Source organism: Myotis yumanensis, unplaced genomic scaffold (genome assembly GCF_028538775.1).
Source record: "Myotis yumanensis isolate MYYU_CA2020_CCGP unplaced genomic scaffold, mMyoYum1.0.hap1 SCAF_14, whole genome shotgun sequence".
NCBI classification, from domain to species: domain Eukaryota; kingdom Metazoa; phylum Chordata; class Mammalia; order Chiroptera; family Vespertilionidae; genus Myotis; species Myotis yumanensis.
The window spans coordinates 58,091,066-58,109,049 of NW_027223765.1; the positions used below are offsets into that span (position 1 = coordinate 58,091,066).

Genomic DNA, 17,984 nt, shown 5'->3' on the forward strand with positions numbered 1-17,984 from the left:
GTCTTACTATAATAAACCACATTCCAACAGGTTTAGCATTCTTTACTCAGACAGGAATTAAATAAAACAAAGAAACTATTCATTGATGTTTCTTTCATTTTAAAAAAGTTAAGATCCTGCCCTAGCTGGTTTGGCTCAGTGGATAGAGCGTCGGCCTGCAGACTGAGGAGTCCTAAGTTCGATTCTGGTCAAGGGCATGTACCTTGGTTGTGGGCACATCCCCAGTAGCAGGTGTGCAGGAGGCAGCTGATCGATGTTTCTCATTGATGTTTCTAACTCTCTATTCCTCTCCCTTCCTCTTTGTAAAAAATCAATAAAATATATTTTTTAAAAAAAATTAAGATCCTAAGTGAGTGGTTCATTAGCACTTTCATCACACAGCATTCTAGGAATACATTTTCTATAAAACCATTATTACAAAGTAATCCCAAAATCTCTCCTCTCCATTTCATTCATTTCAATATTCCTAGATACCCTAAAATGAAGCCAAATTTCCTACATTATTTGAAGAAGAGAAAGTGATGCCATTCCTGTTTAGCCTAAACTATAATAACAAAAGCATAATATGCTAATTAGACCGGACAGCCTAACAACCTTCCGGATGTCATTCCAGACGTCTTTCTGGACGAAGACACAGTGGCGGGGGCTGAGGCAGAGGCGGTTAGGGGCGATCAGGCAGGCAGGCGAGCAGTTAGGGGCGATCAGGCAGGCAGGCAAGTGGTTACGGGTAATCAGACAGGCAGAGTGGTTAGGAGTGATGAGGCAGGCAGGCGAGCAGTTAGGGGGGATGAGGCAGGCAGGCAGAGGTGGTTAGGGGTGATCAGGCAGGCAGGCAGAGGTGGTTAGGGGTGATCAGGCAGGCAGGCAGAGTGGTTGGGGAAATCAGGCAGGCAGGTGAGTGGTTAGGAGCGATCAGGCAGGCAGGCGAGTCGTTAGGGGTGATCAGGCAGGCAGGCGAGTCGTTAGGGGTGATCAGGCAGGAGGCAGATTGGTTGGGGCAATCAGGCAGATAGGCGAGTGGTTAGGGGCAATCAGGCAAGTGGTTAGGAGCCAGCGATCCCGGATTTCGAGAGGGTGCAGGCCAGGCTGAGGGACCCTCCTCACTTCCCACCCCCACCCCGTGTATGAATTTCGTGCACCGGGCCTCTATTTGACATATAATGGGGTTTTAACAAGAGATTACATTCAATCCCCATCAAGAGTAAAGAGACAAAAGTGCCTACTGTACACCAAAAACTAAACAATCTGATCCAACAAAAAAAAACTCACTCTCACCAGGAACATCCTATATAATAAACCCTAATATGCAAATTGACCGAATCGCAGAACAACCAGTGGCTATGACGCACACTGACCACCAGGAGGCAGACGATCAATGCAGGAGCTGCCCACCTGGTGGTCAGTGCACTCTCACAAGCCGGGCTCAGCCAGAAGCCGGGTTCACGGCTGGCGAGCACAGCGGCAGTGGCGAAAGCCTCTCCCGCCTCCTGCAGACGGGCGATAAGAAGCGAGGGGTCCCAGACTGCAAGAGCCCCAGACTGTGAGAGGGCACAGGCTGGGCTGAGGGATCACCCTCCCCCGCCGCAGTGCACAATTTTCATGCACCAGGCCTTTAGTTTATCTGTAAAATGAAAGAGGTATCAGGCCATAAGCACGACTTTCATATAAAACACAAAGCTTTCCAAAAGTATAAGGAGATGGGGTTCCACTTTGTGTTTTAAAACCTAATGTCTAGAACTGTGAACCAAGTGCAGAACAAAGAGTTGGAGAGCATCATCTACCTGGACGCGCGGAGCATGGGCAGAGCAGCAGTGCAGTGGACAGGCAGGAGCACCTATCGTGTGTGCAGACAGGAGCTGAGCTTTGTGCTCTAAACAGGTCACCTTCTATAACATTCACAAACTCCCAGGATGAGCAGAACTGAGACTATAATATCTACGTGGTAAAACCTAGATGCCCAGGTCTTCTGGGAAGACAGCATACCTGTAACCGCTGAAATACTCCTGATCGCAGGCCTCCAAATCCATAGTGGCCCTGCGGGTGCAGAGCACCTTCTGACACCTCTTCATAGGGGGACTGTTCAATTTCCCAATCAAAGTCTTCATCATCATCTTCTACTCCTTCCTCAGAAACCTCAGAAGCACCTAAATATGTTAAAAATTAACTTTTTAAAATACTGAATTTCCTAGGTACAACTCAGGGAAGAAAAAAATGACTGCCTGTGCTGCACCAAAACACAGTAAAAGAATATTCATATACTAGATAGCCAAAAAAATTGATCTAACCCATAACCCACCCATGATAGGATGTATGAACAATCTATACTAATAAAAGGGTAATATGCTAATTAGGGCGGATGTCCATCCAGACAAAGCCACAGCAGCTGCGAGGCCCGGGGCTCAGGCAGCCATGGGCTCATGCAGCCGTGAGCCCCGGTGGCTGCAAGGCTCAGGGCTCAGGCAGCCATGGGCTCAGGCAGCTGTGAGGCCCAGAGGCTGCAAGGCCCAGGGCTAAGGCAACCATGGGCTCAGGCAGCCATGAGTCCCGAAGGCTGCGAGGCCTGGGGCTCAGGCATTCATGAGCCCGGTGGCTGCGAGGCCCGGGGCTCTGGCCTCACAGCTACTGAGGCTGGCAGTGGCAGCAGCAGCAGGGTGATAGGGACAGTGCTTCCCCTGATCAGTCCAGTTGCCTCCTGCAGAGGGAGGCCAGACTGCAGCTTAGGCCCGCTCCTGGACCATGAGAGGGGGCAGGCCGGGCTGAAGGACCCCCCTCCAGTGCACAAATTTTTTTGCACCGGACCTCTAGTAAATACAATATAAGCAAACAGACCTCAGCCATATATGCATAAATCTCACAAAAATGTTAAGTGACGGCAGCCAGTCAAAAATGAACACATACTGTGTGAAATTATATTTATATACAGTTCAAAAACAGGCAAAACTGAGGACAGTGGGTACCTTGGAGAGGAGGAGGAGGGAGAAATAACTGGGAGGAGACCCAGGTAGGACTCCAGGGTACTGGAAATGTTCCATTTCTAGTCTCAGGTGGTATTAACATCATGGAACTCACTGAACTGTACACTTCTAATTTTAGCTCAAGTGGCCAATATTTTGCCAAAGACAGATGCTATTTCAATTTATTAAAAAATATGACTGACCTACTGGTTCAATGGAATTCTTTATGTCTTTAAATTATATGTTGCCAAATGAGCTATTTTCACATAACCTCCTTATTTTGTCACCTAAAGTATTTTCTCCAATCTCCTATTTGCTATATCCCTTTTCCCCTGAAAACATACAACATTCCAAATATTCTTCTTTTCTTTCTTTCTTCCCCTTTTTTTTTTTTGGTTCCAATTGCAATAAACATACCTATTTCCTCCACAAGTGGTTTTGCAGTCCTGGATTTTCTTGGTGCCAGAAGCGTAGTTAACATGTTCAGCCCTTCAAAATGCTGACCAGGAGTTTCTTTGGGCAACTGAATGGTAAAAATTCCTTAAACATAAATTTGTTTAATGGTTAACAAGATTAAAATATTCAAAGACATCACAAATATATCTATGTAATATATGTGTTTACATATAATTCTATTTTATAGAGTTAAATTTATGGCCTTACATAAATTTAGTGACTAAAAATCAATGAGGAAAGTTCCAACAGGGTTTTTCAGAACCACTAATTCAGCTGTCACCACTACAAGAAATTAATTTGTTAAAGCTGCAGAATGCTTTAGTCTTATTGCAATATCACCCTAACTATTAATAATATTAAAAGTCCAAGTCAAAAAGTCCAAAACTCAATAGCCTGAGAAGGTAATAGCAGCTACTTATAAAATTTATTTCTGGACTAGGGAGGCAAAAAATCAGGATACATTATCCTATAGAGCAGTGGTTCTCAACCTTCCTAATGCCGAGACCCTTTAATACAGTTCCTCATGTTGTGGCGACCCCCAATTTCACTGTTACAAATTGAACATAATTAAAGCATAGTGATTAATCACAAAACAATATGTAATTATATATGTGTTTTCCGATGGTCTTAGGCGACCCCTGTAAAAGGGTCATTCGACCCCCAAAGGGGTCGTGACCCACAGGTTGAAAACCACTGCTATAGAGAATAGCAGCAATTTCAAAATTACACAAAAAGCAGTTAGGCTTAATAAAATCCTAGAGCTACATTCCTAAAGTCAGTCTAAGGCAGATATAAATTATACCTATGTACTTCTTTTCTTTCCTTGACTGGGTTTATCAAACTTCATCTGTCTAGGCTCAGCTATGAACTCATCACATTATTTACTACTCACATTTTAAAACATTTTACTCTTTCAGTGTACTAAACCTCATCCAAATATATTAAATACAACTTAACCCAAAATATTTCCACATACAGCAACATTCCTAAAGTTCTGTGTCCTTTAAAAATGTAGTACAACTTATATGCAATTAAAAGCAGATTTAAACCTAGGAAGGCAGTTTCATTATACTTCGTTGTCACATTAATTACATTAAACTATTGGATAGAACTTTCTCACTTAACACTGTCATCCCATCTTTCCTCCCTCTCCATAGTTCATGAAGGCCAATAGATAAATACTCACTGGGTAAATTACATAAGAGCACACAGTGTATTCTTATTCCTATCCAGTAACAAACTACAGGGGCTTATATAAAGAGAAAAAATAGTTTCATAGCTAGCTGAAGTGAATGACTTATCATTCACAAGAAGAAAATTCTGTCAGCCTTTAAATGCCACCTATGAACAGCTTCTTTCTCATCTACATATAATTAAATTTTAAGTTTGAAATTATATAAGAAAGATTTGATTCACAGCTAAAATCATCTATGTTGTCTATTGTCTCACACAAGCAGAGTGTTAAGTTTATGGTGAAGAATACTGTGAAATACTTTCAAAGACTAAAAAAATTGTCATTTTTAAGAAATCCATGAATAATAGCACTGGACACTGAAAAACTTTAGTGATAGGGACAAACTGCACTTGCAATACACCTAAAAGGTTCTCACAGTATCTATACTAATAAAAGAATAATATGCTAATTAGACCAGGAGACCTTCTGGGAGACCTTCCGGACGTCTTTCCAGACAAAGCCATAATGGCGGGGCTGAGTCAGAGGCGGTTAAGGGCGATCAGGCCGACGGGGGAGGGTAGTTGGGGGCCATCAGGCCGGCAGGGGGGCACAGTTGGGGGCAAGCAGGCCGGCAGGGGGTACAGTTGGGGGCAAGCAGGCCGGCAGGGGGTACAGTTGGGGGCGAGCAGGCCGGCAGGCGGGGGCAGTTGGGGGTGAGCAGGCTGGCAGGGGGGCACAGTTGGGGGCGAGCAGGCTGGCAGGGGGGGCAGTTGGGGGCGATCAGACCAGCAGGGGGGGCAGTTGAAAGCGATCAGGCCAGCCAGGTGCTGGCAGTTAGGGGGATCAGGCCAGAAAGGGGGGAAGCTGGGGTGATCAGGCAGGCAGGCAAGCGGTTAGGAGCCAGCGGTCCCGGATTGCGAGAGGGATGTCCAACTGCCGGTTTAGGCCCGATCCCCGAGGGATCCCAGATTGGAGAGGGTGAAGGCAGGGCTGAGGGACAAACCCCCCTCCCCCCGCAAGAATTTTGTGCACCAGGCCACTAGTCTATAATAATAAAAGCATAATATTCAAATCGACCAAATGGCCAAACAGCGGAACCACCATGCAGATGACCTTCCAGATGACCTTCCCGGCAAAGCCAGGGCTGCGAGGGCCTACTCTTGCACTTATTTTATGCATGAGGCCTCTAGTCTTGAAAGATTTGTACATAGTTACTTTAACATGAAGAATCCAAAGAACAAAACTAACAAAATTTCCAAAGTAAATACCTTTATCTGCATCATAGGACCCTTTTTCACTTCCATTTTCTACAATTCTCCCAGGAAGAGTTAATCTGCAAATTTAATATAACATCTCATGAAGCCCTTAAATTACAAAGTATAAATGACCAGTATACATTGAAAACTATCAACCATTTAAAAAGGAAATCCCTCAACATTTCTTTAACATTTTACAAAGTAAATAACCGACTTCTTTCCTAACTAAGATAAAAAAAAATTAGAGATGACTCCTCTCTGTCTGAATACCCACTATTCATCAATAAAATAGATACTTAAAGAGGAAAGCCACAATAAATATAGTTATAACCACTGTTACAGTACTTCCACCTCCCTAATGAATGAGTTATTTATATACCTGGTGCCTCACACAGCATGGGTCCAATAAAAGTAGACTAACTGGCTACCAAAAAAGAGGGGGAAGAGGAAACAATAAAGAAACAACAAAACCAATTATTTGTATTGGGCAAATTACTACTTAAAAAAAACAACACACAAAAATGTTTTTCTCAAATCTTATAATTACTATATGGGGATTTTCTCTTCTTTCATACTAAAAGAAATGAACTGATTCCTGTTTCCAGTTTTCCTCTGGTTCAGTCAGTCTTCCATTGACGCCCTAAAATAATTTTTCTAAAGCAGAAGTCTGGACTACAGGGAATTCAAACATGATGGCCAGCAGGACAGCAGGGAAGGAGAGAGTGTGACAGAGTAAAGGAGTAAGGGGGTGTGTGTGGACATGTGTGGTATGTGTGTGGGTGAGAGAGGGACAGATAGCTATCTCAGAATCCCGGGGACTGGCAGATCGGGCTCTCCTAGATGGGCTATCGACACACACACTCCTAGGCCAGCACAGCTTTGGCACCAAACCCACGCCATCTTGTAGAGGGGAGCAACAGAGGCCAAGAGTGCAGCCATGTCAACATCCACACCGACCTCAGATACCACCCCTGGACCTGTACAGGGAGCCACTTGCCAGACATAACCTGTGCGGAACCACCACTGCCAAGTGCCCAGGCAGTGAGCAGCCAAGATACCATACCATGGGTCCCAGGCATCTGCAGTGAGTGCATAGCAGAGAGACCTCCTGAGGGGCGCCTCCTCACCAGAGCCCAAACCCATGTTTCAGGTCCCCACGCTGTAAGTGCAAGCCAGGGGTACCCCACACCCTGCTCCATCCCTGGTCCCAGTATAGAGCTGTCTCCCTGGCACACGTCCTACCCCCGGCCCAGGTCAGAGCTGCTGGTGCAAACTGGTGTGCCCAGCCACAGGTCACAGGACCACACTGCAACTGTGCTGCCAAAGAGACCTAGGGCACCATCCTGCCTTGGTGCTGGGGCCACAGAGTGAACTGCATGCCAGAGGGCTCTGGGCCCTCTCACAGAGTCCCACACCAGAGGAACTGTGTACTCGCGCCCGCCAACCTCAAGAATCTGAAGAGGACAACTGAGGTACAAGACTGTGGGAGAAGGAGATACAACTCAGAGCAGAGACAATAAAGGTGTGAAACTCAAGACAGACCCAGCCCCCAGGCTAGCTAGTCCCGCTAGGGGAAGCATGTCAAACTTGTGGCTCATGGGCCACATGCAGCCCACAATGAATATTTTTGTGGCCCAGCCAATATAACGGTATGTAAGAAACATTTTAATAAAAATTCCATATCTTAATTCTTACAATGTCCTGTTATACCTAATTATTAATAATGAACTACAACATTTACTAATGACTAATTACTATAATCATGTTGCATTCATTTCCCTTACATGCAGGCACACCATTTCTCTCCACTAATACTAGCAGTGAATATTTTAGCAACCAACCGCCATGTAATTAGTCTTGGACTGACTTGTTTGGTGTACGCAACAGGAAATATTTTGCTTTCAGAGAACAAAAAAAATAGGTTTATTTACATTACACTTATTAATTTGTGCAGTTATTCAGTGTCTGCTAAGTTAATGTTCAAGAAAAAATATTAATTTTTATTAAAATGTTCTATTATTTCATGTTAACGATGACTCATTTATTTCAGCTCTTTGTATTCAACATGTCTATCAAAATAAACCTATGTTTCTATGAAAATTGAAGCTTTTGTGTTTTTTGCGGCCCAAACAAACTTAAACCTTATTTGGTCCATGTTAGCCTTTGAGTTTGATGTGCTTGTGCTAGGGATTTCAACCCCTCAGACCCTAAACAGGGAGCCCAGGACCAAAAAGAGACCGCAAAAATGGGGAGACAAAGAAAAAAACCCCAAATGACAGGATAGTAGGAATCGTCAGAAAAGGAATTAAATGAAATGGAGGTAAACAATATGTCAGAGAAAGAATTCAGCGTAATGGTCATAAAGTTTCTAAACTGGCTGGATGAGATAATCAACAACATATGGAAGAATCAAGTCAAAATGAAGAATGATATTTATACTAATATAAGGGTAATATGCAAATTGATCAGGATGCCCTCATGCAACGACCGAACAGCAGGCTGCGTGGGGCAACCAGGCCAGCAGGAGGGACAGGGAGGGGCGACCAGGCTGGCAGGATGGGGCAATTAGGGGTGACCAGGCCAGTGGGGGGGGGGGGCAGTTAGGGGTGATCAGGCTGGCAGGGGGGCAGTTAGAGGCGATCAGGCTGACAGGCAGAGGCAGTTAGGGGTGATCAGGTTAGCGGGGGGTGGGGGGGGGCAGTTAGGGGCAATCAGGCAGGCAGGCAAGCGGTTAGGAGCCAGCAGTCCCGGATTGTGAGAGGGATGTCCGACTGCCAGTTTAGGCCCGATGCTGGGGATTGAGCCTAAACCAGCAGTCAGACATCCCCCCAGGGGTCCCAGATTGGAGAGGGTGCAGGCTGGGCTGAGGGGACCCCCTACCTCGTGCACGAATTTCGTGCACTGGGCCTCTAGTAGCTACAATAAAGAACACAATGGAAGGTTTCAACAGTAGACTAGAAGAAGCTGTGGACCAAATCAGCGAGTTAGAAGACAGGGTAAGAAATAACATGCAATCTGAACACAAACTGGAGAAAGAAATTCTAAAGCAAGAGGACAGCTCAAGGGAGCTTTGGGACAACATGAAAAGAAGCAACATTCATATAATAGGGTTGCCAGAAGGACAGGAAGAGGAGCAAGGATTATAAAAACTATTTGAGGAAATAATGACAGAAAACTTCCCTGATTTGGGGAAGAAAAGTCACACGAGCACAAGAGTCCCAAACAAGATGAACCCAAAAAGACCCAAAACACTATGCGTCATAATTACAATGGCAAACATTAGCGACAAAGAGAGAATCTTAAGGGGTGAAAGGAAAAGACAGAAAGTTACCTACAAGGGATCTTCCATTAGATTATCAAATGATTTCACAACAGAAACACATCAGGACAGAAAGGAATGGAAGAAAGTATACAAAGTGATGCAAAGCAAGGGACTGGATCCAAGAATACTCTATCCAGCAAGGCTATCATTCAAAATTGAAGGGGAAATCAGGAGCTTCACAGACAAAAGAAGGTTAAGGAAGTTTATTACTACCAAGTCAGCAATGCAAAAAATGCTAAAGGGAAAGTTTAAAAAGAAGTAGAAAGGGAAGAAGGAACACAGGCATAAAGAATAAAAATGGCTACAAACAAGTACTTATCAATAATCTTAAACATAAATGGATTAAATGTTCCAATCAAAAGACGTAAGGTGGCTGAATGCATAAGAAAACATGATCCAGCCCTAACCGGTTTGGCTCAATGGATAGAGCATCGGCCTGCAGACTCAAGGGTCCCAGGTTCGATTCCGATCAGGAGCATGTACCTTGGTTGCGGGCACATACCCAGTGGGGAGTATGCAGGAGGCAGCTGATCGATGTTTCTCTCTCATCAATGTTTCTAACTCTCCATCCCTCTCCCTTCCTCTCTGTAAAAAAAAAAAAAAATCAATAATATATATATCCTATCTAATAAAAGAGTAATATGCAAATTAACCATCACTCCACAACAAAGATGGCGGCACACATAGTGGCCGGGGCAGGACGCTGGTGGCATAACCCAGGCAACACAAGCCTGGCATCTGCTCCTCAGCCACGCAGAGGGAGGGGAGGGGCCTCTGGCCAGAGGCCGGGGCAAGGGATGCTGGAGTCGTTGAAGGCCAGGCTGAAGGACCCCCTGCCCCCCTGCACGAATTTCGTGCACTGGGCCTCTAGTGTGTGTGTGTGTGTGTATATTTATATATATATAAATTTATATATTTATATATATTTATATATATTTATAAATTTATATATATACTAGAGGCCCGGTGCACGAAATTCGTGCACTGGGGATGGGTGGGGGGTCCCTTAGCCCAGCATGTGCCCTCTTGCAGTCTGGGACCCCTCCCTTGTTACTGCCCAGCTGCTTGCTGCTTCCTACCACTTGGCTTGCTGCTCCTTAGTGCTGCCACAAAGGCCTCGGGTCTGCTGGGTGCCAGGCCTGCCGGTTTGTGTCTCTGATACCCCCAGCAGCCCCAGCACCAAGGTGGCGGGCCTTGGAGCTGCTGGGTACAGGCCCCCCGTTGCGTGTTTGTGTCTTCTATCAGGCCCCCAGCAGCCCCAGCAGCCCCAGCACCACCTAAATAACTTAAGGGAAACTTTATTTAGTCTTCTTTTAAAAGCAATCTAGTTTAAAAATGAGTTGCAGTTAAGACAGAACAAAGAACATGGTACCTAAGAGTGAGATAGACTGACAGAGGAGAGGCTGGGCACTGGTCAGGGGCTTACATGCCAACTGTTCTCCACCTGGGAAATGATGTAAAATCGGTTTCTTTAGTTTTCTGCTTAATTGTCTTCTCCAGCACTGAGGTCAGAGGAGCTGCCTTCCAGCCCATAGGCTGCTTCTCAGAGTCGAAAATTTCGCCATTGGCCTCTGCCTAGGACAGGACCTCTGCACCCCCAGGGTGCATAAACACACAGGGCTTGCATCAGGATCCGCTGATATCGGGGCGGGAGGCCTCTTGGCTCCGCTGACCCAGGGGCCGGGAGGCCTCGCAGCTCCGCTGATCCCGGGGCCGGTAGGCCTCGCGGCTCCGCTGATATCGGGGCTGGGAGGTCTCTCGGCTCTGCTGATTCCGGGGCAGGGAGGCCTCTCGGCTCCGCTGACCCAGGGGCCGGGAGGCCTCTCGGTTCTGCTGATCCCCGGGCAGTGAGGCCTCTCTGCTCTGCGGCTTCAGGGCTGTTTGGCTTCGCTCCACCGCTTGGAGCCTGAGTATGCAGATTAACCGCCGTCTTTTAGCTTCTCCTTGAAACATTGTATCTTTTGGAGCTGTTGCTTCAGGAGCTCAGAGCCTCGCAGCTGCAGGCGGGATCCTTGGTTTCCTCTATCGCTGGGGCAACCAAGCATCCTGTTCTCAGCTGCTTGGCTGCCCGCCGCCATCTTGGCTGACAGTTAATTTGCATATACTCACTGATTAGCCAATGAAAAGGGTAGCGGTCGTACGCTAATTACCATGTTTCTCTTTTATTAGTGTAGATAAATATTTATACACACACACACACACACACACACATATATATATATATATAAGTAAACATGATCCATATATATGCTGTCTACAAGAGACCCACCTCTGAAGAAGGGAGTCATGCAGATTGAAAGTGGAGGGATAGAAAATATTTTTTCAGGCAAACAGAAATGAAAAACAACAAAACTAGTGTGGCTTCATCAACAAATCAACAAACGACAAGTGCTGGAGAGGATGTGGAGAAAAAGGAACACTTGTGCACTGCTGGTGGGAATGCAGACTGGTGCAGCCACTATGGAAGACAGTATGGAGTTTCCTCAAAAAGCTGGAAATGGAACTCCCATTTGACCCTGTGATCCCACTTCTAGGAATATATCCCAAGAAACCAGAAACACCAATCAGAAAGGATATGTGCACCCATATGTTCATAGCAGCACAATTCACCATAGCTAAGATCTGGAAACAGCCTAAGTGCCCATCAGTAGATGAATGGATTAGAAAACGGTGGTACATCTACACGATGGAATACTATGCTGCTGTAAAAAAGAAGGAACTCTTACCATTTGCAACAGCATGGATGGAACTGGAGAGCATTATGCTAAGTGAAATAAGCCAGTCAATGAAGGAAAAATACCACATGATCTCACTCATTCATGGATAATAAAGACCATTACAAACTTTTGAACAATAATAGATACAGAGGCAGAGCTGCCTCAAACTGATTGTCAAACTGCAGTGGGAAGGCCAGAGAGGGTTGGGGGCAGAAGGGTGGGGAGTAAGAGATCAACCGAAGGACTTGTATGCATGCATATAAGCATAACTAATGGACATAAGACACTGGGGGGTAAGGGAGGGCAGGGGATTGTCAAGGGCGGGGGGGGGGGGGACACATATGTAATACCGTTTGTAATACTTTTTATAATATTTATTTTAAAAAGAATAAAAAAAATAATAATAAAAGAAAGAAAAAAAAACAAAAAACAAAAAACAAAACTAGTGTGGCAATACTTACATCTAACTAAATAGACATCGAAGTGAAGGCCATAACAAGAGATAAGGAAGGCATCATAATACTAGAAAGATTGATACAAGAAGAAGATACAAGTCTGGTAAACATATATGCACCCAATACAGGAGCATCCAAATACATAAAAAACCTTCTGGAAGATATCAAGGGTAAGATCAACAGCAATACAATCATAGTAGGGGACTTTAATACCCCATTGACATCACTGGATAAATCTTCTAGACAAAAAAATCAACAAACAGCAATCCTAAACAACTCACTAGATCAGATGGAACTAACTGACATCTTCAAAACATTTCACTCCAAAACTACAGAATATACATTCTTCTCAAGTGCACAGAGGACAGTTTCAAAGATATACTACATTTTGGAACATAGGCAGAGTTTCTTCAAATTCAAGAAGACTGAAATCATATCAAGCATCTTCTCAGAACACAATGGCATAAAATTAGAAATCAACTACAGTAAAAATAATTTTTTTAAAAATGAAACACTCGGAGGCTAAAAAGCATGCTATTAAACAATGATGGGATTACCAAAGAGATCAAATAAGAAATAAAAAGCATCCTGGAAACAAATGACAATGAAAACACAACAATCCAAAATCTATGAGATACAGTGAAAGCAGTCTTGAGAGAGAAGTTCATAGCGCTACAGGCCTATTTCAAAAAACAGGGAAAAATGGTAATAAATTACCTAACTCTACAACTTAAATAATTAGAAAGAGAGCAGAACGAACAGCCCAGAGTGAGCAGAAGGAAGGAAATAATAAAGATCAAACCAGAATTAAATGACATAGAGACCAAAAAAACAATACAAAAGAATCAATGAAACCAAGAGCTTGTTCTTTGAAAGGATAAACAAGATTGATGAACATCTAGCCAGGCTCACCAAGAAGCAAAGAGAGAGGATCCAAATAAACAAAATCAGAAATACAAAGGATTGTAAAAAAAGATACTATGAACAACTCTATTCCAACAAACTGGACAACCTAGATAAATGGACATATTCCTAGAAAAATACAAAACTCTACCAATGAAATTGAAGCACTAATCAAAACACTTCCAGCAAACAAAAGCCCTGGTCCAGACAGCTTCAAAGGGGAATTTTACCAAACATTCAAAGAAGAACTAACACCGATCCTCCTCAGGTTATTCCAAAAATTTCAAAAAGAAGGAATATTTTCAAGCTCGTTCTATGAAGCCAGAATTATTCTAATCCCAAAACAAGATAAAGACACTACAAAGAAAGAGAATTACAGACTAATGTCCCTGATGAACATAGATGCTAAAACCCTCAACAAAATTCTAGCAAATCGGATCCAGCATTACATTAGAAAGATCATAAACCACGACCAAGTGGGATTTATTCCAGGGATGAAAGGCTGGTACAATATCTGCAAATCAATAAATGTGATACAACACATACACAAACAGAGAGACAAAAATCACATAATCATATCAATTGATGCAGGAAAAGCATTTGACAAAATCCATCACCCTTTCTTGATAAAAACTCTCAGCAGCCCTAACCAGTTTGGCTCAGGGGATAGAGCGTTGGCCTGCTGTCCAAAAGGTCCCAGGTTCCATTCCAGTCAAGAGCACATAACTTGGTTGCAGGCTCCTCCCTAGCATGAGGTCAGAGCTTGTGCAGGAGGCAACCAACCGATTTATTTTTCTCACATCAATGTTTCTCTCTGTCTTTCCCTCCCTCTTCAATTCTAATAAGATCAATGGAAAAATATTCTCGGGTGAGGATTAAGAACAAACAAAAAACTCAGCAAAGTGGGAAATGGGGGGATCTTACCTCAACATAATAAAAGCCTTATATGACAAACCTACAGCCAACATCATACTCAATGGGAAAAAACTAAAACCATTTCCCTTAAGAACAGGAACGAGACAGGGATGCCTTCTTTCACTACTTCTGTTTGACATAGTACTGGAAGTGCTAGCCATAGTGATCAGACAAGAAGAAATAAAAGGCATCCGAACTAGTTCAGAAAAGAAGTAAAACTGTCATATTTGCTGATGACATGATATTGCACATAGAAAACCCTAAAGACTCCATCAAAAAACTGATTTAATAAGTGAATTTGAAAATGTAGCAGGATACAAAATTAACACCCAAGAAATTGATGGCATTTTTATACACCAACGATGCCTTGTCAGAAAGAAAAACTAAAAAAAAAAAAAAAAAAAAATCCCATTTACCACCACAACAAAAAATTTAAGCTACCTAGGAATAAATTTAATTAAGGAGGTAAAAGACCTGTACTCGGAAAACTACAATATGTTGAAAGAAGAGATAGAGGAAGATATAAACAAATGGAAGAATATACCATGGTCATGGATTGGTAGAATCAACATCATCAAAATGTCCATACTACACAAAGCAATCTATAGATTCAATGCAATCCCCATTAAGATACCAATGGCATATTTCACAGACCTAGAACAAACTCTCCAAAAATGTATACGGAATAAAAAAAGATCCCAAATAGCCACAGCAATCTGGAGAAAAAAGAACAAAGTTGGAGGGTATGCCGAGCCAGCTCAGCCAAGGGTTCCGCAAGCCTGAGTGAGGGTGGTGAAGGATGGAGAAATGACAAAGAGAATAAGCTGGGTCTAGGACTCAGCCGTGGGCAAACTACGGCCCGCGGGCCGGATCCGGCCCGTTTGAAATGAATAAAACTAAAAAAAAAAGACCGTACCCTTTTATGTAATGATGTTTACTTTGAATTTATATTAGTTCACACAAACACTCCATCCATGCTTTTGTTCCGGCCCTCCGGTCCAGTTTAAGAACCCATTGTGGCCCTCGAGTCAAAAAGTTTGCCCTCCCCTGCTAGCCCCTCGTTGTACCAGGGGTAAATAACAGAACCTATTTTGCCGGGACTTCCCTAAAATCAAAGGAGGTCATTCACAGAAAGCACCGACTGGAGTGAAACTTCAGTCACTGTGTGCTGACACCATCACCATCTCCTGTCCTGCCTGCGTCCAACATCCGCTCACAGAAACAGGGCGCCCTTTCCTCCGCCATGTCTTCCCTACAGAGCACTTCCTACGACTTGCAGCTCTGAGTTTACTTACTTTTCTGTCCCCGCTACAACCACATCCCCAGCCTGACAACCACGCCTGGTAGACACCATGGAATGACAAATCCATCACAGAAATGGGTGAGTGAGTGGGGAGGGGAGGACATCCCAGGAGGCGCGTGGTGGGGGTCGGGCTGGAGCTGCCGGCTCCGCGGGGGGGCGGGGGAGAGCCCGACAGAGAGGCGGCGGGGCTCCCGGTGGGAAGGGCCGTCGGGGACGCTCGGGTAGGAGGTCCGCGGGCAGGACGCGCTGAGAGAGGGACACGGCCCGCCGGTCCGGCGAGGACCCACGCAGCGCGGGGTGCAGGAGCGGAAGCCGGCAAGGCGCGGTCTGGTCGCGCAGCCACCTTCACGGTCGAGGAAGCCCTTTAACGTGGCGCTGAGTGCGACGAAGGGCGGGCAGGCGGGCGGGCGAGGGGAAGCGGGCTCCCGCCGCGTCCAGCGCCCAGCAGGCCCAGAAGCCAGGAGAGGGTTTGTTCTGCGCGAAGAGAGCACTTCCTCTTCGCGCAGGGTCCCGGGCGCCGAGCAGCGGCGGGCACCGCGGGCCCCACCCCCACCCCCACCCCCGGGGAGCGGCGAGACCCGCCAGGGACGCGAGGCCCACTCGCCTGAGGAAGTACGGCTTGGCGTAGAACCTGAAGTCGACGCCCTGGAAGTAGACGTCGAACTCGGAGACCCGAGCGTGGGGCACGCGGATGGCGACGGTCAGGAAGTCGGGGTCCTGGCTGAGGTCGAACGCCGGCGTGAGCATCGCCGCGGCCCCACTCAAACCCTTGAGAAATCTTCGCTCGCCGGCACCGTTCCTTTACCCCAGCGCTTCCGGATCACGGCGGAAGTGCTCCTACGTGGGAGAGGAAGTCCCGCCACACCGCTATCTCCATGGAGACGAGACGCTATTGGTGAAGAGACGAGAGAGCTGGGAGCAGGACTTTGTGCATGCGCTCAGTGCATAGCTTGGAAAAACCAGGGCATGTGTCTGCCTCAGAGGCACCCAACCCTTCGCGGTGCTTAGAGATGATTTTAATAGCTCGGCTTCCCAGGTAGAGGCCTGCGTTTGAATCCCTTCTCGGCCACTTCCCAGCTGTACGACTGGGAATATTACAAAACCTCTCTGTGCTTCAGCTATCTCTTCTATAAAATGAGGCTAACACTAGGACCGAGCCTCACAGAAATACTGTGAGGATAACATCAAATTCTGTAAAGCTCTAAGAACAAACGTACCTGGCAAGTTGTCAACGCTCGGCATGCTGGAGCAGTCACTGGGGCAGCCAAGCAACGTCTTTACTGTGGTTTTCCTTAGTTCTCATCTGTTTGGCTAACAATTCTCCCCACCACTCCTCTCCCCCGCCACCTTTCTCTCCCTCTTCCTCACTCTTATAGTTCCTTATTTGAATAGAGTTTTTTTATTTGCAGAGAGTCCATCCAACTATTCTCTCTCTCAATTATATATATGTGTGTGTGTGTGTGTGTGTGTGTGTGTGTGTGTGTATCAATTGATTTCAGACAGAAAGGGAGGGGGAGAGAGAGATAGAAACATCAGTGATGAGAGAGAATCATTGATGGGCTGCTGCCTGCACACCCCACACTGGGGATCAAACCCGAAACCTGGGCACGGGCCCTGATGGGAATCCAACGGTGACCTCCTTAGTTCATAGATCAAGGCTCAACCACTGAGCCATGCAGGCCAGGTCCAACTAATCTCTTTTAATCTGCACTATGAACTCTGAAGAATATGACTCAGAGCAGTTTAGCAATACATCCTATATAATAAAAGGCTAATGTGCTAATCAACCAAACAGCAGAACGACCAGTCGCTATGACGCACACTGACCACCAGGGGGCAGATGCTCAATGCAGGAGCTGCTCCCTGGTGGTCAATGCACTCCCACAGGGGGAGCACCACTCAGCCAGAAGCCCTGAGCTGGACTCATGGCTGGCGAGTGCAGCGGTGGTGGCAGGAGCCTCTCCCACCTCTGAAGCAGTGCTGAGGATGTCCAACTGATGGCTTAGGCTCGCTCCCCTGGGCCTAAGTCCGACATCCCCTGAGGGCTCCTGGACTGCAAGAGGGCACAAGCCGGGCTGAGGGACCCGCCCCCCCCCCCCCACACACACACCCTGAGTGCATGAATTTTGTGCACCAGGCCTCTAGTCCAGGGGTAGGCAACCCCTGGCACGCGTGCCAAACATGGCACACCAGTAACTTTTGCTGGCACGCGAAACCCTCTCTTATAATCTTCCATTTACAATTTTTGTGAACATTTGAATGACTTAAATGTTAAATTACAAGGAACTGGCAAGACACTTGATGTTATGTTTGGTTACATAAAGGCTTTTGAAAAGAAACTGGAAGTCTTTAAGAGGGATGTGGATGGTGAGAGATTTAGATATTTCCCAAACCTTAAGAGGCACATCAAAGACCTCCCGAAAGATGACAGGACAGACTGTCAAAGCCTTCAAAAGCTGTTTTTAAACATCATCGAGTCAAGTATTGAGCAGTTCTTCTCAAGATTTGCGAAATTCAGAGAACTGGAAG

General features: G+C 45.6%; 1 protein-coding gene across 1 annotated transcript in view; it reads right to left on the minus strand.

Annotated features, from left to right (window-relative positions):
• The window catches only part of SHQ1 (SHQ1, H/ACA ribonucleoprotein assembly factor), a 95,373-nt gene extending 79,117 nt beyond the window's left edge, over nt 1-16,256 (minus strand). The window contains exons 1-4 of the mRNA XM_070391032.1: nt 16,060-16,256; nt 5,853-5,917; nt 3,372-3,494; nt 1,984-2,144 (exon numbers count right to left, since the gene is read on the minus strand). Coding sequence (XP_070247133.1) covers nt 1,984-2,144; nt 3,372-3,494; nt 5,853-5,917; nt 16,060-16,202 — 492 coding nt within the window. The 5' untranslated portion in view covers nt 16,203-16,256. The remainder of the gene's footprint in view (nt 1-1,983; nt 2,145-3,371; nt 3,495-5,852; nt 5,918-16,059) is intronic.
• Nucleotides 16,257-17,984: the final 1,728 nt, after the last annotated feature.